Raw genomic sequence first — 24060 nt, forward strand, 5'->3', positions numbered from 1 at the left:
AAGTAGCTCTTATCCATTTAAAAGCTTGACAAATTCCTGCACAAAATTCTTGACAGTAGTATTGATTAACATAAATATTTAGGCAGTATTCCGTGTGGACATGGCCCCATAAAATAATTGTTTTCTAAATTCAATCTGGGCAGCTGAAGTAAGCACACGATTTAAATTATATTCCACACACGCCAGTTTGTATTGCAACTCTTGACCTCAGAAGGATATTTCCAAAAACCCTAGCTACTGTCCTGCTTATCAACCTCACTTATGGTGTCACTTTTCAAACACTTTTATTTTGAAGGCGGGGACCGGATGTAGCATCTGTGTCGGCCGTGGCTAGCTTGGCAGCGTGCTGCGCTGTCAGTGAAGCAGCCCAGTGGTATCGACAGGCAGGGAAAGCCCTCAGACAGTAAGTACAGTGTCTCCGGTGAAGACCGCGTCTCCGCTCTCCGCCGGCTCCACACTGAGGGCTGCGCCTCTGTACGGACTGAAAACCCCTCCAAGACTGCCAGACCGAAGCTGTTGCATTGATTTGTGTGTAGGGAGGACATGGCTGATGTAAGTTCTAACGAGTCGTCCACCGCGGACGTGGCGAATAGGTTCGCTCGCAAAGGAGCGTTGAGGCAAAAAAACGTCCACGAAGTGAAGAACCACAAATTCACAGCCAGGTTCTTCAAGCAGCCGACTTTCTGCAGCCACTGCACCGACTTCATCTGGTAAGCCTTCCGTCTCCCACCTCCTCCAACCCCCCCCTCCGACTGCTGCCTGTTGCATGTTGGTAACTTCAGTCGAGCAGGGCTCCACTCGGCTCGATGATGTAACACAACTTCATGCTAACTTTCCCCTCTGGTTCATCCCATCTCAAGTTCTTCTGGAAGACTTAAAGTGACACGACGTGGCCGCCCAAAAGTCGCCACTATTCCCCCTGATGGGTTTTACTCCAGGGAGCCCAATTTGAGTGAATTTGTACCGAGCAACCCCATATGGAAGGAGTTATGTTATTGTTATACAACAGCTGCTTGCATGCGAGGGAGTTACACTGTTGTGGTTTCATATACATTCTCAAATAGGAAACATTTGAGCAGCCATTTTCAATTGTGCGTGAGTCAGTGGTCCCTAGTGAATCCCAGAAGCCCTGTGTGAACTTCAACATTGCATAAACCCAAATTAATACATTTCTGCATGATTGGGCATTGTGTCAGTCCTGATAGGCAGCTGTTAAAGTCCTCTTGTTGTCGTTGTCTTCCTGCACACGTCACTGCTGTGAAGTTGCTGAGATCAGACCGGGTTAAAGAATTTGGATGAGTAATAGGTTTCCCCCTTCCTGGAGCTATTAAAACCTTCCATCCAATGTTTTTTACCTGGAGCATCTGTTGCTAAAAAAAACCCTCTTGCTAGATTTTAAGAGGAAATTCTGCAGTCTGCTGGCACCAAGAGCCCATGTGGAAAGGCGCTTCACCTCCACAGAGAAAAAGGTTCGACATATGCACATGGCATTGAGTTAAAAACACTGGAAGTGGGCCGCGACCTGCAGAGAGGAGTTGCCAGTATGCTGCGGTTCTTTCCATTAGTGACACAACAGGAAAGTATGACAAAACATCTGTTTTTTTCTCGGGAGGCGAGCCGCAGACAGCTTGAGTTGCAAACCCACGTCCTGCAGACCTCGGCTGTTGCAGGTGGGCGTGTGATCTCCGGTCCTTTTATTGCTTATAAGCTTGACAGATTTACAGCGTGACCTTTGCCCTACCAACACTCACTCCTTGAAGCCCAAAAGGCCAACAACTTGTCACTTTGCTGTATCAGCAAGCAGCAAGTTTGGGATTTGTCATCATCAGTTCACATTTCGTGCAGTTTTCAGGATTTATCTCACAGCGTTTGTTTCAGTTGTTGAGTTTCATTTTCTTCCAAAATCAAGAATATATTCAGTAGAATCTACACTATATAGGCTAAGGTGTGACACCCAACCATTACACCCTTATGTGGAGGGAAGGAATGAGAACAGAAATCTCTCTCTGCTTCCTGCTGTGTTCACGAGGGCATTGCTGTCCTGCTGAAACAAGGAAGAAATATCACTCTATTCTTAAGCACTGACATGTCACTAAATCAGAACTAATGGGCCTTTGTCTAAAGACACAGGAGTGTCCACACACTTTCATGTAGCTGAGGGTTTATGTTGAAGGTGACAATAAATGCGACCAGCGGAATATGAAAATGTGAAAGCTTCTGCGACGTTCTTCGCACAGATGAATGAAGCTCGTATGTATGCATGACTGAATGGATGGATTTACTGTTGCTGCATGTGTGAGGGAGAAAGTGTCAACAACCGTCTAATACAGCCTTCTTTGTTTTCACAGGGGGTTCGGAAAACAAGGATTCCAGTGCCAAGGTAAAAATCCAATCCGACTCGTTAATTTGAATACGTCTGCACCTGAACTCTGCATTTTGTTCACTTGACTGTTGTCACGTCTGACACATGAACCGACACACTGATCCACTTCCTCTCTTTTTCGTCTGATGCCTTTTGAGACGCCGCCAATCCATGTGCACAGCTAACACGGGACGTGAAGAAATTTGCCTGTGAGGCACGTCTGGTTATTTCAATGAACATGGCGAGGAATAGTCTTGGTGTCACGATTTGCTTGCTGTTTTGCAAGCATTGCGTTATTTGTGTAGCCACAGTCAGGGTAGTGTTACTGTGCTCAAAATGTACCTGAATCATGCGGCCTGAAGGAAATGAGTCAAGAATAACACCATTATTGTTTTACTAGACGGCGGCTTGGCTGTTTGTTTACAGGGTCGGGATCTTTTGAGTGTTTTGCATGCTGCTGGCTCGGATGTAAAATGTTAATTATCACCGTGATAGCCGTAATTGAATCTGCTATTTAACAGTTCATCTGTCAACCAAGTGCTTCCTAATAAGCAACGCTTTTGCTTCGTGAGAACAGTTTGGCCAATAGAGACGGATGGAAGTGTCAGAAGAATGACAGGTGAGACTGTCTGTGAATCGCCAGCATGGCTGAAGGTGTATTTTTCCCATCAGCCCCGCCATTTTGAGCTTCAGCATGCATCGACTCTCCGAATTCCTCATCTAATGTGGAAACATTTAAGCTTGCCAGAAGTCTGACTCCGGTGGCGAGTGCCCAGGTAACCGTGCCGGTGGTGATGCTACGCTGACGTTTCACTTGGATAAAGAGTCCTTCCTCAAAAAGTCAGTCTTGCGCTCACCAATCTAGCTTTCAGAAAATACAACGTGATAAATTGCAATTTAAAAATGCTACGCAGGCCTTTTCTAGTTATGTGCACAGACAGGAAAAAATTCACACACTGGATTAAAATACTCCCACATGCTTCCATATTTGGTCACAGGCATTTGTTGTCGCAATTTGGCAAAGTGTAATTTCCGGTGTGATGTTTCTGAAAGTTGTTTTAGTATTCGTTTTTATCAGATACCATCTAAGTATTTCACAACGGTAAAAATGGAACCGTCGGGTGAATGACTTGATTGGAAACGCTCTCGATGGATTTCTCCTTAGTGAGCAGTTCAGAAGAACTGAAGACTCTCCCTCTCTCCCTCTCTCCCTCTCTCCCTCTCTCTCTCTCTCTCTCTCTCTCTCTCTCTCTCTCTCTCTCTCTCTCTCTCTCTCTCTCTCACTTTGCCACGCGAGGCTCTGTGATTCAGAAGCGTTTTCCTCGACGGTGTCGGCGAGAGCGCGACATACATACATAATCCTCACACGGATGCATTTAGATGGTTGGTAGTGTCTGGTGCGTCTGTTAGATGGCCCGTGTGTCTGGGCTACATGCATGCAGGGCATGACTCCTAAAAGCCCAACTCCCACTCCTCCATGTGATTTCCTCTCCTCAGAGGTGAGACGCTGTCTGCCCTCTAGTATTTGCTCAGTAGTGACTCAGTCCCAAGCTGTCGGGAGCGTCGCCAGCCTAACGTGTTTTTTTTGCATAACCTGACATTATCATCAGCGCGTCCGCCAAGTCCCATCCTCTGCTTTCACAGCGAGATGTCACTTTTCATCCTGCCTCATTGTCGCCGTCACGTCTTCTTCATGCAGAGGGATGATACACTGAATGATTGGAAGGATGTCGGAGAAGACGGCGTGAGAGAGGTCTCAACGCGCAAATGTTGCCGTGGAGAGTTTTGACTTTGTCTTAAGAACTGACTGCTCCTTCTTCTTATTCCACCATTAACCCAAGCCTGGACCTTTTTGAATAAATAATGCATGCTTTATAAAGATGAAGGTCATTGGTTACTCTGCAGCCATTCAAAGAGAGAAAGCCCCCCCCCCCCCCCTCATAATATCTGTTTAGCCATCAATTATTAAACTTAAGCTTCTAGAAAAAGAGCGTCGAGTCCTCCAGCAGAGCCAGCGAGCCGCCCAGTCGCTACTGGAAATGACAAAGTAATAAAGTGGAGAGTGGCATTTCTGTAACAAGAGTGACATTTCATTTTCAGCCCTGCAAACGTCCCTTTCCTAAGAAATGGGCGGGCTACTATCGCATCACATGGGTCGTTCATAGCGTTGTGAGCTTGATGTTTCTAATTGTAAAGTAAAATTGCGTGTCATATATTTAAGCTCTTAATGTGTTTATGCTTGCATGGTTATTTTTTTAGAACATTTTGGGATTAGATGCATAAAAAAATATAAAGTATACAACAGTTTTGCCAGACCGGGTGTCAGATTTTAAATTGTCATTAACCCTATTGAGTACCATGTTGAGTTCTCAGATGGAATATCTGCTATTTTTATTAGTCTTCCATAAGTGTGAATTTAACATCTTTGGCTTTCTTTCAGATTGTTGTTTGGACAAAGAACTAGCAATATAAATATATTATGTTGGACGGACCTCTTCTGTGTTTTCTAAACACTTTTAGAACGACACGTGCGGTGAAACGTTAATTTGCGGAGTAGCAGTTAATGTTGTGGAAACAAACAGGCCTCTCGGTAACCAGCTTTCTAGATGGTATCTGCGTTGTGAGCGATCCGTCCATCCGTCCGTCTGTCTTCGCCTGGCTACTTTTCCTACAGAGTCTTATTTCAAGGCTCTGGCCTGCTGCCGTTGTGCTGCAGAGTATCTCAAAGTAGTTGACGCTGTAATACAGTCGGGCAATTTGTAACTGTGTCACTCAGCAGATTTACTCCCGAGACCTTGTTGAGTTCACACCGTCCCTTTGAAACCTGGGTCGGTGGGTCTAGGGTTTCTCATTTTGGTTTACATCTCATGAAGTTCTGATTTGACGTTTTTAGCTGACAGTGTAATCCTGTTTTCTGTGACATCACATTCACTCAGCTAAACATTTTGATAGCGAGCTGCTGAGCGTCCCAGTGTCTCCTTCAGCGGCACCTGTGGAGGCACAGATTGAGAGGGTAGTTAGTGTGACACTCATTCCTTTCTCCAGATTGTCTCGCCAATCCAGGATTCTTGCCACCAAGTGATTTTGCCAACAGGATGTAGATGATATCGTGTCCATTGTGTCCTGGCAACCAAAGCATTGATCCTAATATCCGATTGTATAAATAAGGAGCTATTTATTAACTCTGCTCACGATTGTCTTGTCTCCGATATGAAGCAGGAGACCTTGATTGACGCCTTGTTTATAATGTCCTTTATACCATGGGCCGGCCTCCACAGACAACATGCGAAATACCAGAGGGGCCTACAAACAAAATATTCTGCTACAAAGCCTGAAGTCAATAACTGTTGCCGGCAAAACATCATAAACCAGCCTCCTCAATGCCAGGGACATATTTTATCACTTTTATACAGTCGCTGTGAAGAAAGGAGTATAGTAGTAAAGGAGAAGTATGAAACATATCGGAATGAAATGAAGACTGCAAGGTCATGTAAACAATTTGATTCGACTGGCAAAATATTCACTCAAATGCAGATTTCTAAGGCCATGTCCACATGTAACAAAACTATCTTTTTTCCCCCACCAAAAACTCCAGATCCATGTGGACGGTCGGCCCAAACGTGCAAGACTTCTGCGTTTACACACAAAAAATGTTTCCGTGTGGACATGGCGACGATCACCTGCTTTGATAGCAGTAAAAAAACGAATTTACATTTACATTTAGGGCATTTAGCAGACACTTTTGTCCAAAGCGGCTTACAATAAGTACATTTGTCGAAACAAAGAAACCACAACATATCATTGGGACTTTACTGAGCGAAGCACACAAAGCAGCTTCCTTCCTTTCTTCAGACAAAATGTAGTTGAACAGAAGTTTCACTGGCTGCTCTTTATATGCAGGTTAAGCCCCTTCCTCCAATTAAGTCTATTCACTACAGCGGAGATGGCTGAAACTAGGTAATTGCCCACTCAGTATGAACAGCTTCACAAGAATTTAAACAACAAGCTATCTAGACAAGACTATTACAACTAGTTCTACTCACAGAATGCCTAAACCCAGTATCTACTATTAGTTTCTGACTTACCAACAAGATAAAAAGCAGCTTCCTTCCTTTCTTCAGACAAAATGTAGTAAAAATTGTCTGATTGATTATTTTACTTCCTAATATAATTGATTTGCTTTTACTGTGGTAATAACGTCTGAAAAAAGCCCTGCACGCGCGGCACTTTACCCACAATACATGATGACATCATGTTGGGCTTGCCGGGACACTACGGCGAGCATAATCCAGGCTTTAGACTTCCAAATCCGGGGCTCATATATTGATGTTCATCCTGGCTTCTAGGTAAAATTGTCAATGACAAATCTATTTAAAGATAGTCCTGTGAACTGCTGCCTAATTTAAACGTGTCTAAGGTGAATTCCTCTTGTAAGACGTATTTCAACAAAGAAAAGAAAAGGCAATTAGTTGTGAGAAGAATGAGGAAAGTCCAGGAGAAAAATAATTTCCGTTCCAAACACGGTAGTGACTAAGTTCATTTTTCTGCTCCATACAACGCTCCTAACATCTGTCGATGGATTCGATGGATTTTTGCTCAGTCGATGGTTTCTTGAGGGTGATCTCTGAGGGTCTCAGTGGATTTGACATTTATTGGCTGACTATAGGCGACTGAATTTTGCCCGAGGCTTTCCAATGTTCCCCGATGATCAAGAGAGGACGCTAACGGGTATTGCTGTTGCCTCCCAAGAGAGGAGGCTGCTTGATGCGAAGCCATACAAGTGAGGGCACTCAGAGATGGATTTTGACCCTCGTTTTCCCCTGCTACCTTAACACATTTGTACCATTTGTTATTTGTCACCATTGATGTTTCTGTTTAAGCATCAATACTACAATATGAACCTGGCATGCATTCCAACCAATTCCTCGCACATTCGCCCTTTGAAAGCGCTGGAAAAATAACGACCACAAATGTTTTCATCCTCCAAATCCCATCAACATACAGTGTCTTTGTTGACTTCTGTGCTGTTCAGTGTTTGGACAGTACTCAGAATATCCTTGTGCACATCCGCCATGGTGTCGTCCCAATAAAGCCCCTGTTGACAGTCCACGGAAAGGTAAACTTGGACTGTCCTGGGCACACACTACTACTGTTGCTATAACTTGTTGGTGTTTTATCTTTCCATGTCAATTTGCTCAAATTAGCACACGCTTCTCAGGTCATGTTTTTTTTTTCTTCATCTGAGCGCTACGTCCTTCAACGGGAGCCAGGGTGTAATGCTCAAGTGTCAACGGTGGCCAGAGACACAAGGCAGATTGTATACACCTAACATATCCAACCATTGGCCTGGATTCATTGTCCAGTGTGTTGCAAAGTCGGAAGTGTTTTCCAATGACTACAAATTATCCAGCGTGATTAATGGAAATATAGACATGAAGATTAAACCAGCAGCCAGCATCTGACGGTCCAAAGCTACTATGTGGTGGATACATCGGTTCATGCTTTTATTTCTCCAGGGGGTTTACACAATCTGTAATGCACTTGATCTTTTCATGTGAGCTTATTACAATGTCAACCTCAGGTTGCCTGAGTTAAACCACACTGATGTGTGCCTCAGTGCATCATGCTTCACAGTGACATTACTGGAAAATAGTATATATAGCTACTTTCATTAGACAACAGAAGATTGTACATTACCAGTTATATAAATATATGGAAGCATGACAGCTTATTTTTCAGGAGTAGTGTCTTCTGTCAAATGGAGCACAATGATATGAATCTAGCAGTGAGCAGAAAACCGGCAACCTTAAAACTTTTGAAGTCCTAAACCAGCGCGATGGTTATCATTTTCATTTCCCTTCAGATTCTAGGCATGCTTAAAAATTAATTTCAATATCAAAATGAATCTGTTACACTTATCTCCAGCTTTGTTTTAAAAATGTATGTGTTTGAGTGTTAATTAATTAATGAATTTGCCCACACAAATCTGAGGCAAAAACTTTGAACAAAAAAGGGCAGTCTGGGTTTCTTTTTTCCATTTTTGTCACAGTTTCAGCCTTGAAAGCCTCAAACCCTCATTTTCATCCAGTCATTTGGCAATCCAAGAAATTATTGTTAGAAGGAATGGTCTGTCAGAGACCCGTGAGAGCCCGGTTGACCGTGGTCCTGGGATCTCTGAAGCCCTCGGCCTCAGAGTTGTGAACCCACAGGCCACCCTGCTGCATCTGTTGCTTTATCTCTTCCACACGAGTGTCCGTGCCTTTGTCGGGGCCTTCCTCTCTGCTTTAACGAGGTGATATACTTAGAACAAAGGAGCAGATAAATTGCCAGCAGCTGCATTTTGTCCATGTAGCAAATATAAGGCCAGCTCCTTCCTTCTTTTTCTCCTCCTTTCATCTCGGCCTCTTTATCCATTTGTTTCTCTGTTTAGCGTCTGTCATTTCGTGGGCTCGCAGCCAGAAAGCTGCCCTCTACGATGCCCTCTGTGCATGGGGCTGCTCCTATATGGTCACTTTCCTTCTCTCTTTGTACACAGGCACTCCCAAATAGCCAATCCCTTCATCGCATGCTGGATAAGCAGAGGGAATTAGCAATTGGGGATTTGGTCTGTGATGGGCTTTGATAGAATATAATTAACATTGCATGAAGTGAAAGCATAGTGTGTGTGTGTGTGCGTGCAGGTGTGTGTATCTTTATGAGACAGAGCGAAGGGGGCAGAGTTCAACATGGGCTATATATAGAGCTGCTCCCCGGTTCCCTGAAGAGACGTACTGCTATGCATAGAGCAGGTTCTGTTTATAGGAGGACACTTGCTCTGTCATTGGAAGCCCACTGTGTGATTACATAAGGGCCTTGTGGGGACACACACGTTGGTCAAGTTCTGCAGATGTTAGAGACTTGACGAAGGGATGTATGTTCGAACCTCATCGTGTGGTTTTATAATATTATGAGCTTCCAAAACTAACAAAATGACCAGTCTGATGATGGTACTATAAAAGGAACCGCTGTACATTTATGTATCAGAGTCACGTATTAATAGTATATATCCTGTTTAACACTCGTATCAACCAATAATCTTACCAATGTTGGTGTGGTTCTTCTCTTTATTACAGTTGAACAAGTCTTGAGCAGGACGTTGTACCCTGAAATACTAACTAATCGCTGCTATGGTTGGCACCTTAAAATCATAGACATTGATCAGGGTCATGACCTGCACAATGCTCCCGGCTGCCTGGCGAGATATGAGCTGTCTGACAGTGACCGTAATAACTAACACTGCCACAGCAAATCCCCAGCAGTAAAACCTCTTAGTGCTAAAGCCTCCCCAGCTGTAAAAGGACCACGACGGATTCATAACTTCATAACATAGGAAGTCGTTGAAGGAGCGGTATTTGACATTCAGCCCGTTAATATAGCAGCGAACAACGATTTGCTATATAACGATATAGTGGAGTAATGTCTACCTGGGCAAAGAATGGAGTCGCTCTCCCTCCTGCTTGTGCTGCTATTTATAAGCACAAATCAACAATCAATGTTCCTGTAAAAGCAGCATTAATGGGACAGTGAGTTACTGACTGGTAGTGGTATCAATGCGTGGTAATTACAAGCTTTGAGTTCTGTGTCTGGCTTGTAAAATGAGATTGAACAATGCCCTCATTCTTCACATATTGTCATATAAGACCAAAGAAATATGCCCAACGTTTGACAGAGCGTCTGTTTTGGCCAATGTAGCAATTGTAACCCTTTGAATGTTCCAGATAACCGTCATATCTTTGTTATGATGAGTTCAGCTTCAATCAGTTTACGTTTTGGACTTTAGCTGATTATATTCAATCATCTGTAATGATAGTTTTGTGAATGCTCAGTGCTATGAATGCTTTCACACAGATGCGTGGATATTTTTTTTCCATGCATTTTGATACATGTTCAGTGTCAAAATTGGATTCCAAATATATATTAGAAAAGCTAATAGAATGCAAATTAGCGCCACTGGTGACAGAGTAGGTCGTCAGCTGAACAAAGCCTTCGTGATATGTTTGGAGGGCTAGCGGCTTTGTTCTGACCAGAAACCGTGTAGCCATCTTGAATTTCCCTGAAAGCCTCTCGTCTCTCTTCCTGTTTCTCCACAATCAATTCAGACCAGCTGCATTAAGATTAGACTAATCCATCACGGCAATGTGCATTATTTATCAGGTGAATTCCCACCATGCATTTGGAAATGCCCCGTTGTGTTCAAAATGTGCCTCATCGCTCTAATGTTTTTGGCACTGTATAAGGTAGTATTTGTACAGAAAAGGGCTGCTGTTTGTGATGTTTATCAGCCGAGAGAGACTGTGGTGGAGTATGCAACTCCCACTGCTTACAAACCGAGCATACATCATAAATATTGCTTTTAAATTTATGTGACTGAGTGCTGATGTTCAGTCAAATATGTCAATATTTGATGTTTGTTGCTCCCTTGCTGCAGTTCTTCCCTCCGTGCTTCTGAGCCTGTATTAGATTACCTTTCTGGGCTTCCATGGAGACCTGGGCGACACGTTGATGCACATCTGCCCGTCTCCTGGCGCAGGACGGCTCCTGCATGGAGGGAACTGCGTCCTCCAACACCTGCATGTCATGAGATAATAGAGCCCTGTTCAGTTTCCTGATTGCATGCTGTCATGATGCAGCCCAAATCTGTTTCACAGTTTGATAAGGGGATTTGAGGGCAGGAAGGGAACTGACTGAGCAGTCCCAGGTGGGATGACGTCCACGTCCCTGCTGTCATGCTGAAGTCACGTGGAGTTTGAATGGTCAGATTTGTCTGTCTCTCTCTCTTTGTCAGTTGGAAGACAAAGCTACAGCAAAGCATCACGTGGCTTTGTGCTGCTCCTGGATTTGGCTCAAATATGGATTTGTATTAAATCTTTTTTTGCTATGGCTGTAATGTTTTACACAAAATGCAGTCCAGATTGTTCTGGGCCTGAAATGTGTTCCTATTCTTTTTCAGGATGTGTGATTTCCCCGGTTTTTCTTTGCTAATAAACAACCATAAAACAAGTGACACTATTTAGCATCAGTGATTATTTCTTGACTCGGTTTAGCAATCGTAGATTCATCATATAAGAGATACAGTATTTCTGCTCGGTGTCCTGTACTATATAATGCAACACATGCTACCACTACAGCATGCTGCTCTCTCACATGCCGATGCAACTTTCCTGTCAAGTTTGTTAGGATTCAAATGCAGGAATCATGTGAAGGAGATGAGGCTCATGCATGGTGGAACAAGTGGAACTGTTATGAAGCTGATGTCGGCACACATTATCCCTGCAGATACACGGTGTGCTTTCTGAATGCACTGAGTTGTTGTAGTTAGGTTAGTTTGACCTATTACAACAACCCGAGCAGCTGTCGTAATGGCTCTTAAAATCATCCATTTAGATGATTAAAGCCATTTTTTATGGTTTCTTTGTTAAATCTGCTTTTAGACGGGGTTTTTTGCAGGGCAGAATAGTTACATAGCAGGTGCTTAATGGGAGCTTAACGGTAGCTTTAACTTGACTAAAACACTCATTCAGACCGTTTTTTTGTATGAATGGGACCACCTGTCGTCCTGTCATGTGCTCGTAGGAAGTGTGCACGCTTACTGGGATTAACTTTTCGGCTGGATGTTTGCGTCAGGGAACAATCTTTCCCTCTCCATCCGAATCGATGCTGTCACATCGACATGTCTCATCATGTAGTTGATGAATCACATTTCAACACTTGAAAATAATTAAATTTGATAAGATCAATTTGTAAAAGCTCTAAGCTGTTAGCCGTTTCCCCTTAACAGGTGTTCTGTGCTCTGATTGGCTGCAGCTCACTGACCGGTCAGCTGTTTGGTCAGCTGTTTAGCCTGCTGGATGATGCATCGGCAAGTCTCTGGCTTGAGCCTTTGAACAGCGAGCAGCCATGCCGAGGGCGAATTTACCTCTGATCTTGGTCTTTTGTGGAAAATCACGTCATGTAATGTAAAAAACACCAGTTGTCTTACAGGACCTCTTCAATATTACTGTGTGATCTAATGTGCTGTGAAAGAACACTTGCAATGGCAGGGAAAACCCCGATCTTCACAAATTGCATGCGCAATTTGTGAAATTCCACCAGCAACGTATTTTCCACATCGTGGAAATCATAGTACCTAATCTGTCTGCATGCAAAGTAGGCCTCTGGGCTGGCTGCTTAGTCCCCCCCTAAACTGGGTTGTCTGCCCTGCCATTTAACACAGACCTCATGGTGGCCTCTACGATTAAACAAAACCCTCAGCTTTAGCATGCCGCTTTCACATCAATGCCTGGTAACCTTCAGGCATACATGCGGGTCAACAACGACCACGCAGGACCAGGCACTCTCAGGATTAATTATCATTGGGGATCTATATCTGAAGGTTGAGTAGAATTTACCTTTAATTGATAGCTTCCATTTCATCAGCTTTAAAGGGCAGGCTTGACAAAAAGAAAATCGAAGTGAGGACTACCTTCTGTCTCCTCTTCTGAAAAAAAAGAAAGAACTGGCAATATGATAGGGAGCAGAGGCTTGAACAAAATGGAAAAAATAATTCCATTTAGGTCCAGCTGAGTCAAAAACAACTGATTTTGTTGTAAAATCACATAAACCAGTCACGTACAACAGTTTCCTGTGTACTTGGTTGTATATATGAACACACTGGCGTACATAACTGAGGGGTGAATGTGTACCAGCCTTCCATATGTTTCCCTTAATAAGGCGACGTTAAATACAGCCATATGACTCTGAGCTTCTAGTCTTTTCCTTGCTGCCTCTCTTGTTTTTGAAACTTGACCTTGGCAGCTGCAGAGATGTGGAATTGTAATGGGCTTTCCATTCTCAACGCAGTTTGGAAACCTGTTGAAATATCTCCGGTGTCTCAAGAAGCCATTCGCAATCATGAGCTCGCGCAAGTGATCGGGGAAGCAGCGGATTAAATCAGTCGGTTACTCAGACAGATTTGTTACACCAATGTCTTTTGTCACATCCTGGGGGAATGTGTGATTGAGACACCTGATGAGATCAAACTGGGAAATAGTTGATCTAACGGTTTACCCAAGTATCTTCCCCTTCACTTCAGTCATTCCTCTTGATGAAATGGCTTTTTTATTTCCCTCCCGTACATTTACCAACCCCCTCTTTGGTACAAAAGTGCCAGATCGCTGCCATCAGTGGCACTGAAGCCACTCGTGGATTACGGAGCACTGAATAATCCAGATGATGATACATTTCATTGAGCTCTATCTCCTCTATCATCAGTAGTTACAGCCGCATGTGAGTTGCTAAGCCTGTATGACTGCACAGTATGTTGTCCATTCCGCTGTATTAGTTTGCCCCAGTTCACAAAAACAAATACCGATCGGTTTTACGATATTAAAAGTGTCATTAAGGTCTGTGTATTAACATCTGCTCCCTGAGAGTGGTGAGCGATGGCTCTCAATTTAAACCATAGACTAAGCATATGACCTGATTCTGTATTGTTTTCATATCTTTTTATATTGTTTTACTATTTTCTTTTTCTTCTGGGAAGATTTCACCCACATGGGTCTATTTACGTTATCCAATATGAAACTGAACAACACACAGGTTTAATTACATACAGGTGGACCAATAGGATAGGCAGATACAATACTGTACGTCCCCATGCAGCAAAGAGGCCAGGCCACTTAAAAGACAATACATGAGATTGTACTGTACTATATGTGTTATTGGAAAGAAAACCGATGCAGTCATGATATCCTGCTGTCTTATGCTTTGTAATGGAGGTATTAGTCAATCTGTCCTTGTGTGGAAATAGCAAGAAGTTCATCCCATTATAGTCATGCTTTTGATGCAAGGAAAGATAACGCTGGAAAAAAATGCAGTTTCATCCAGAAGTCCAGCAGACAAACATACTTTCCATCTCCGGTTTCACTTCTCCCTCATATTGTAGCATTTGAAAATCTACACCAAACAGCTACCGATAGAAATCCAAAGTCTGTATTTTTAGCTGAGAAACTAAATATTTGCCTGAAGAGGAAGGATCTCTTTCTTGCTCTTCCCTCTGCTGAAGTTGAGGTGGTTTGACAGCAAACATGCCAGAAGTTCTCAGGCTGACAGTTTGTAGGCTTAGAATAACCCAGACCACAGTAACCTTTTACTACTGGATTTCATTAAGCTGAATCACAGGGTGGACACAGTGTTACATATGTGAATATTATTCACATTCATGAACCAGTTTGATTTAGCTGAGATATGCTGTAGGTCAATGGTCTCAAACCCAAATATGTCCAAAACACAATGTAGCCTAAATGAAATAAAAACAAATGAAGCCAAGAAGGACGCCGATGCTGCAGATGAAGCACGTTATGTGCAGGAAAGCCGTTCACAGAAGGGCAGCTTGTTACGAATGGCATGTTGCACATTCCTGATAAATATGAATACCTTCTCCATAAAACGGAGATTGTGGAAAACTCAGCTTTCTGCATTTGATCAGTGTACACCGTGACACCTTCCAGCTGTTTGCAGAACCCTTCTCAGCTGATGTGGAGAGTGTCCCAAGTGTGCTGCAAGTGGAAGTTATTAACCTGCAGTGCAATAGTGAGCTAAAATGTAAATACAGAGTGGCACAAGGAAAGGCAGACATGACTGGACAATTTCTGCACCTCTCAAGTGTTCAGTCGGCTAATGGGCCTTTTGGAAGCTCATACCTGTGTGAGGAAACTTTTCTCCACTTGGAACTTTAATACATGCAAATACAGGTGCAGGTTCTTGAAGCTGTACTCTGTCATTTCTCTTGTCAAAGCGCATTGTATCTATGTATTCATATGAAATGTGTTATATAAATAAACTTGACTTGACTTACTCAGGGTTTCAACCATGACATCCATCTGGGCAACTGTGGCTCCGTTGGGTGAGCAGAAGCGCTGCCTGGTGTCTGGCAAGGAAGAATCTAATGTATTCAGGGATAGTATTTAGCTATTGTTAGCTCAGTGAAAGCTTTCAATAAGTTATTAGTGTTGCACTAGAGATTTGCTCTTACTGTTGGAAAGTACAGTAATGTATATGGAAATGCTGTTTTTTTTTGCTAAAAAGGAAACTACTAAATGAACTTTGAAGTGGCCCTCCAATGATACGACAACGCCAGAAGTGGAAATGGCCCCCAGCCAATTTGAGTTTTAGACCCCTGCTGCAGATATTGAATTACAGCTTTATGGGATAAAAACATTGGCCCAACATTTATTGGCCAAATATATCCGTATCGTGTGGAGAAACCAGGACCAACTAATGAGCGTACAAAGTATTTTTGATCACTTGAGTCCGCATGTTTACTCAGACATAGACGCTGCTGGTGTTTAGGGTTAACTGCTGACTCTCTGAATGCGTCCGCGGCCAAGCATTCAATTGTACGGTAAGTACATACACATCTGTGTTTATTATCTATGCCAACCATTTACATAAGTCACTACGAGCAACCACAGACACGAACAGGTGGACGTCACCAGTTACCATGGTCACTTGTTAAACTGGAACACCTGTTGCTCTGAACCACGATCATGACGAAACTCTTTACAACTTGAGCCCGCTGTTGGAATATCCCATCTGACAAGCTAACATGCAACTACAAGACATTTTTAACAGTTTCAACTCAATGTTTTACGCTTGCTAACGCATCTGGATGACCGGGGGAAAAAAGCTTCATATGACAGCGTGACAGTTGGTTTCCTGAAGCGTGTTTCGGTGCTGATACAAATCAGGTGCTGTTATTATTCAAGTATTGCAGCTATAAGGACAGTGCGCTGCCGGATGGTGAGAATGGCAACTCTGTTTTTTCTTGTAGCAAAAGGCCGTTAATGCTCTTATTTACACCTGGTAGACTTTTCCTGTCTGTATGTTTATGTCATTCGGTCGTTCTGTTTATACAGATCATGTATATGCCTTTGTGCCTCAGACGTAACATGAGCGGGGAGAACATAACAAGGCTCCTGCTAATGCTTCCGGCTGGATGAACAATTGGATTTCTCTGGCTCTTAACTGTCGTCATTGCGGTGGTGATGTGTCCTTACAGACACAGGTTCTCTATCCGAGTGTTTACACTGCATGTGGCACCCGATGTGTCGGTAAAGTATCTTTGTTTCTTTGAAGAGTAACTGCACACTTAAGCATGTATGCTTTTAAGTTTTTTTTTTCTATTTCCATAACCACTGTGTAGCAGTACAACCGCAGCGCTGCACACGCCTGCTCTCTCCTTTCTGTGGGCTGGAAACTGGACCGCTTCCAGCGTAGTCGTCCCCCAGTCGAAGGGATTGAGGCAGAGGGCCTGCAGGGTGTAATACCGGTCAGGGAGACCTAATGAGTTCCTTAATTAAGGCTGTTTCGATTATTTGATTTTCATTAAAAAAAATTACAAAAAGTAATAACAGTGTGTTTTAGTGCCATTTTAAGAGTTTTAAGCATATTTTGATGATTATCGGGATAAAAGCATAAATTGCGACATGACATTTTCATATTGACCCGATCCTTCCACCATAAGGAATACCATTTAAATGCTGCATAGCGGAGAAATACAAAACGCAGCAATAATGTGATGTAGTCAATTATCCCAATTAAAACTCAACTGGCAATTACATACAATTAAGTTATAGATATATAACTCTACATAATATAAAATATAGAGAGTTTAGTTTACAAAAGCTGTCATAATCTCTTCTTTTAAACAGAGGCAAAAAATAGCATGGAATATGATTTCTCCTGGCTGCACAGTACAGCACATACTATTATATAAGCTGTTCATATTGAGCTGCTTAAGGTTGTACATGGTATACTTTTGGATGAATGGTGTCCTCAGGAACTCTTTTAAAAAAATTGAAGCAAATGCAGCTTTTGTTGAGCTCTTGCATATTCAACATGAAGTGGATCCTTACGGGAACAATGCTGCTCAAAAGATACTGATATGCCATGAAATAAAAACAGCTGTACTGTTGTATATTGTGACTAAATTATATTGTAATAGCTTTTGAACAGTGGTCTTTAAAGGAGGACGTACAATATGTCATATTTTCGGTTACACATAGGCAGATAAATAAAACACATAGAAATCAAGTGATTCCAGCATGTTTTACTATAATTTATTTAAAAATTTTTTTTTTTTTATGATATTTTGATGGTTTTGAGATAATATTGTTAATTGCAATTATTTATGCGGCATACATTTTTCTCTGCTCCTCTTCACCATACATTTTGAATCTGTTTTGTCCCAGACCACTGCAACTCAATTATTTTCTTCCTTGCGCTTATGGATTATAGCTCACCTTGATATTGCCATTTTTATTCTTTCTAGGAGGTTAAAGGTCACAGTAGATATGTGAAAATATGTTGTGAAAAGTTTTTTTACTGATTCTATCAAACATAACAAACTACAGTAGCCTTAAGCAATGGAGGAATGAACTCTGCCTGACCTGACTTTACCCGTGCAGACTATCACTGAGGGAATAATGCACATTTGTAAAAAAAAAATACATGTTTTTCTCAGAGGCACGGATTCAACTTAATAAAAGGTGTACCTTCCAGAGGTGCACGCCACTTTGGTTGCAGATCAGAATGCTTTTAAAACTGAGAGGGTTTGGTTAATCCACGGGGAGGTGCAGCACTGAACATTACCAAGGATTAGAGAGGGATATTACTGTCTGAATGCATTAGAGGTGTATTAGATAGCTCCATGATGGAGCACAGACTAATGTACCAGACTCTGAATTATGGCGTAATCTGCATTTAATTGCCCCGAGTTTTGTTGTGATAATGGCATTATCAAATGGAAGAGCTCTAGTAGGGTTTATATGAAGAACATAAGACGGGGGAAATGGAACGGGCAGTGTCCCGGTTACAGATGTGGGACTCTCACTTAAGGATGATTATGCAGGTCGGCGAACTGTTCAAATGTTTTTTGTTTTTTTTACACTAGTTACACAAAGATCCCTTTCATTAATTTTTTTTTTCAACAGCGAAAAATTCAAGAATGATATGCATTTGAATTGTATTTTAACAACGTGGAAATGTTGTTTTGGAAAAGGCTTTTTTGTCTGTGTGTAATTTTCATGCCTTCCAGCTATTGTGAAGACTTCCTGTCCTGCAATCAAATGGCACACGCCCAACTATTAAAATTAAAAAGCAGTACCATGGGTCACGTTATATTACTTAACTGACACTGGCAGGTTGTTTCTTGTGTTAACTCTTTCATTAGGATCCGATCACAGAGCACACAAAGACAGAGTAGTAACTACATTTGTGGTACGCATACACGCATGGCTCCCTGTATCTTGGGAGAGGACTGTTGCCCCGGTAGCAGGGTAAAACACTTAATATTGATTTGCTCAGTCTGTCTCTTGGTTATCAGTGAAAAGCCAGTCAACACATTGTGTCAGTATTTCTCCTCACCATTGTCTGTGTTAACCTTTTTGTCATCAATATCTGAAAAAAGAGGAGGAAAGCCTTACACCAATCGTTGTCCCCGAATTAATATACTGTAATTCACTTTTCTCTTGTGTGCAGAAAATGCTCCATTAACCAAACTAAGTATAGAAGTGTGGTGTGAATTACAATGATGGAACATTGAAATCATTAATTTCTAGCTCTTTTAACGTATACTTTGTCAGAGCCTCTGCCAAGCCCTCACCCTCTGGTGGTCATGCTTAAATCCGGTTGGTCCATTACACCGAGTCAACCTCTGTGTGAGGACATGAAAATATACGACATTTTTTCCTGAAGTGGTATTTGCTCAACTCCAGTGTTGCATGACTTTTATTATATGGAAAATACCAGTCTGATTATCACAGGCTGAAACGGAGTTAATTGAAATGCTGAGATTGATCCGCTTTTCAATTCATCCAGCTGGGTGATCAATGCAAACATTGTTGGCAGCATTGATGAACTGCCAATATGGCTCAGTCTTTAGACGGGATGATACAGGATTTTATCGCGGATTGCACACTCACAATAGGTTGATCGTGGTGAATTTCCGATAATTGTGTATATCGTTACGAGTGACTTGGAAAAGCTGTTAAACTTGCTATTAAGTTAGAGAAGTGAAAAATAAAGCCTGATTTGAAATGAAATACAGGAATTATAATCTAAGAACGAGCAGACGCAATTTCTACAAATTAATTTAATTTAAATTAATGGCATCAGTTTAACAGTTAAAAAAATCTAGAGGAGCGGCTTGTCAGGAGAATAGGCCTAACCCTGCTCCACCTTAAAGGTCATCCCACCTTAAGTGAACTTGAGTCGAAGTTGCAGCTAACTTCGAGGCTAACCTTCTTCGCTTTCATCAGCAGGGGGCAACAAGACGGGAACTAAGCTTTGGTCTTGAGGAGTAGCATTTATTCACCGACAAATAAACTGTACAAACACTGCTCCGCTACGTTAGCGGCTATTACGTCACTGTTGAAGGTGTGCGGCTTGTTAGGCACTTCAACCACTGCACCCGCATGCAGTTAACGATTGCTTGACTATGAGTCCTAAAACATGTAAGGCTGAGTCTGAATATAAACTGAATACAATAACGCCTTAAGTTTCACAGCCTCCGTCTCAAGCAGCCTATATGAAAATGTATCGTAGCATTGCTTCCATACTTAATGTTGGTTGACAGTTAATTACTAAATCATGACACTGGCTGACTTTGCCCTTATGCTTAAAGTAGTTAATATTTGATTAATCGGTCTGATTCCAGCTGCTTAAATGTTAATATTTTTAGTTTCTTGACTCTTCTTTGTCAGTTAAAGGAATATTTGAGTCGCCAGCAAATCAAGACATTGAGGATGTCATCTTGGGCTTTGGGAAACTTTGATCGGTGAACGTTTTTCACCATATTCCTTCATTTTATAGACCAAGTAATTGATTAATCGGGAAAATAGTTGAGAGATTAACAGTGAAAATAATAGTTTGTTTCAGCCCTCATTAGGTACTTTTGTTTTTTTTAAATACATGATGGATCCTTTGCTTTCCATCATGGAGACCTCTCTGCGCTCCTCCCTCGCTCGTGTAATTAACTGTAACCTTCACCTCAATTAAACAGGATCAATCTAACGATCAGTCCAGAGTCCACTGCTATTATTAATCAGCCTGTTCAGATTGTCCGTCGTCTTGCACATAATTAAAGCCACTCTGTCGCTGCTGGTCTGGTAAGGGTCCACCAAACCTGCCACTGAAGACACTGAACATTAAATATCAGGGACTAAATCTTGTCAACGCTCGTCATCCTCTATCGGATCCGTCGAGCCGGTATAGTCGGTCAAGTGAAATGTCGTCTCTGGAGAACAAGGCTGATATTTTCAGTCTATACATAGAAACATTGGTTAAAACACCTCACTCCATTCAGGACGTTCCAACTGTTTTCTGAGATGGTGGTCATTTTGAACATTTGGATAAGAAAGTAGCAGACCTTTTCAATAGTGCAGAATAATACAGTTGATGATTAACGCATCAGTTAATGATCTCTACATTTATGACTTGAATCATGAAGTCAGGCGGATTTCATGCCAGGCAGGATTTATTCTTTCTATGTGACATATTTGCTGTTGATCAGATACGGGGGAGGAAAGTTGTGAAACCCATTACCATAAATCACTGATACACTGATAATTAAACGAAACCACCCATGAGAATGGCCATGCTTCTCCTTGTACCTCTGTTGTTTTGCAGTTCCACATCATCAACACATGAACAGAAAGATTCCGTATAAACCCATTTCCATTTTGCTGGGTATAAATGGTGAACCCTGCCACATTTTTAAGAAAAAAACCCTCTATCCTTCTGTAAAACGTACCCATTGTTCCTTTAATAGATCATCTAAATGCCTAGTTAATCCTCCCACAGATTGCAAAGTGCTTTATAATCCATTTGCACAAAGACGAGATGATATTTAAGTGACTTTAAGCGGATGTAATACAGTAAACATAAAAAAACAATCATTTATCTTAACAGAAATGTGTTGTGTTTTTTTTCCTTTTGGGGGAAAAAATGTCCTAGCTGTTAAAACAATATCAACAGCAGCTCATCTCTAATGCTACTCTGGCTTCAGTAAAAGGGGAGGAAAGGTTTTAGAGTTCTGTTCTGAGATTTCAACGAACTATAAGTCTTCAACAAATCCAACAAATTGAATTTAAAACCTCTTTTGTTTTTTTTATGCATATAGTGTAATAGCTTGAATTATATCACAGCATCGTGACTTAGATTGTTTGCCCTGGAAAAAAACAATACCATGCCAAATTTCTGTCTTGACTGCCCAAGAGGACAGTTGGCTGTCAGCTCTCACCCATTAAAGACTTATAGGATGTCAGGAGCATCAAAAATAGAAAGGTGAGGCAGTCTCTCCACACCGTGTGGCCTCTGGCCTCCTGGTCAGAGGGTCAAACCTGAGCAGCAAACCCCCATCGGTGCCAGGAGAAACTCATGTGATCTCTAGAGTATATGAGCCCAGTCTCCATTAAATGCACCAAGTTGCCTGAAAACGTGTTCTCTTCAAACGAAAGAACGTGAGGTTTGTTTGGAGAACAACTTCAGCAGGGAACAACTCCGACATATGAGAATTCATCCATTGAAGGAAAGATTGTTGACTGAAAACCATCTGTTCTATGTGGTTAGAAGTCTTAAGAAGTGACTGATGTTGTTACTTGGATACCGTATCTCATCGTCATATGAGATTTCAGTGCTGACAAATCCACTGCACTCGCTGTCGCTTAAGTTACAGGGTCTGGAATTTAAATTTTGACAGAAAGTGTGACAGAGCATTCCCTTGTCTTCATGTGTGCGTTTGGCTCTCAGTTATTATGCCGTCTGACCTGCATTAAATCTATTTTGTTTATGTATTTATGAGGTCTGTTTCGCTGAGGTTGTCTTTATCTCCTGTCCTGTATTGTATAACTGCCGTGTTTTATCAATGATTAACCGTCACCTTGACATGAAAACATTAAACACTGCCCTGGGGCAATAATCAACTAATTGGTGGTTTCGGTCTTAGTTGACTAGCTTGGATTTGACTAGTTGCTTTTTTTCCACGATGAATGACTTATTTCCAAGAAAATTGACATGTCCGGTAAACGTGTGATTTAAAGTAGTGCTTTTGCCTGATTCTTTCTGGAGAAACGTTGTGAGTTGTGGGCCATGATTGAAACAGGGCAAATGAAATATTTATCTTTTTGGTGCCGATAGGTTTTTGTGGCCATCGGATGACCATGAATAACATTTGCATTTGCTTGTGTTTTGTGCTTTTACAAAAAACAAATAGTGTCCTAAAGCGAGACGAGAGCACCTGTTGTTGTCCACACTGTGAGTCAGCGTTTGATGGCTGGCCTTTAGGAATGACTCATGGATGTACGGTGTTAGAGTCGTCTATTCAGAGGCGTCCCGGTCCCATGGATGTGGTGCGTTCCTTCATGTACATGTGTGTGGTTTGTAATCCTGGCTTCCTGCACAAAGTGGACAGCCGTGTGTGTGTGTCTTTGAGCTAAGCTAACAGCTTCTTGCCGTCTCTGTTGTTTACTGTCTGTTTGACTGGCTATAATCCCTGTGTTTAATCCCCACTGTTGAGGATTAAATCTGATGGGGAATATTGTCGTGACCTGAACAACGTTCTCGTTGGAGAGGAAAGATATATCAGCACCTGACACTAATATATTTTCACATCCATTGTTCCTAGAATCATTTCCAGACTGAGAATGTCGCCAGGGATGCCACTTGTAATCAAATGGAGCTCATTAAATCCTCTCTTGTTTTACACAACAGATAGTCTGACTAAGCTTTTACCTTTAAACACACTATGACTATGACATTACACGCCTACGATCCTTACATGTCTAATTTGCTCATGAAGAAAGGTGGTGATTTTTAATCAGATAACCTCTTTAGCAAGAAAGCTATTGACTCACCAGTTGAAATACTTTTGTTTTTGTCTTCTTTTAATTGGTTCTATATTACGTAGATTTAGAAGGTCTATTGAGCAGGACATTGACTTTTTTTACAGCATAATTTGCTGAATTGAACTGGCAATCCTTGAGATTCTGTTTGATCATATGTATATACTGTATATATTTTCATATTCCCAGGCAATACATCCTTCTGACTATTGTGATCCCCGATGTTTTTGTCTAGTGCTATTATGAGGTGCAATTGTGTGGTTATACAGACCACAGAATTGCTGTTCAGTTGAAGCTTGATTTCCATTGAGATAACATTCTTGTTTTGTCCATTCACTTTAATTATCCATGGATAATATATGGAATAATGCCTCTCTCATTTTACAAAATTGCCTCTGTGGTTGTGATTTTAGATAAGCATCTTTTTAAGCCAACCGAAACATTCCACGCTTCCTTCCAGCTCTCGATGTTGACGATATCATGAGGAAGTATGACGGGTCACGTGACATCTTTAAGCTTTCCTGTTCTATTGTAGGCCTGAAGATTGGGTTCAAGAAAACTACTAAACGGATCCAATGATCGGTCATAAAATAATTTGCTATTAGACTTTGCACATCAGTTACCAGTACATAATAAAGCATCACTTTCTTTTCATATAGCTTTCTCAACCATTTCATGTTTCTTCCAACCTTCCCTCCACTTGTTTTTTGGCACACATGATTCAGTCCCTCATAATAACCCTCATCATTTTATTTTCTGAGGCCTTTGGTCTGTAAAAAA

General features: G+C 41.7%; 1 protein-coding gene across 2 annotated transcripts in view; it reads left to right on the top strand.

Annotated features, from left to right (window-relative positions):
• Positions 1-381: 381 nt before the first annotated feature.
• The window catches only part of prkcaa (protein kinase C, alpha, a), a 137967-nt gene continuing 114288 nt past the window's right edge, over positions 382-24060 (top strand). The window contains exons 1-2 of one of the 2 annotated variants that reach the window (XM_084006021.1): positions 382-710; positions 2349-2380. In XM_084006021.1, coding sequence (XP_083862147.1) covers positions 544-710; positions 2349-2380 — 199 coding nt within the window. In that variant the 5' untranslated portion in view covers positions 382-543. The remainder of the gene's footprint in view (positions 711-2348; positions 2381-24060) is intronic. The other variant, XM_084006020.1, reaches the window with a different exon arrangement.

The sequence above is a fragment of the Eutrigla gurnardus genome (assembly GCF_963514095.1).
Source record: "Eutrigla gurnardus genome assembly, chromosome: 3".
Lineage (NCBI taxonomy): Eukaryota > Metazoa > Chordata > Actinopteri > Perciformes > Triglidae > Eutrigla > Eutrigla gurnardus.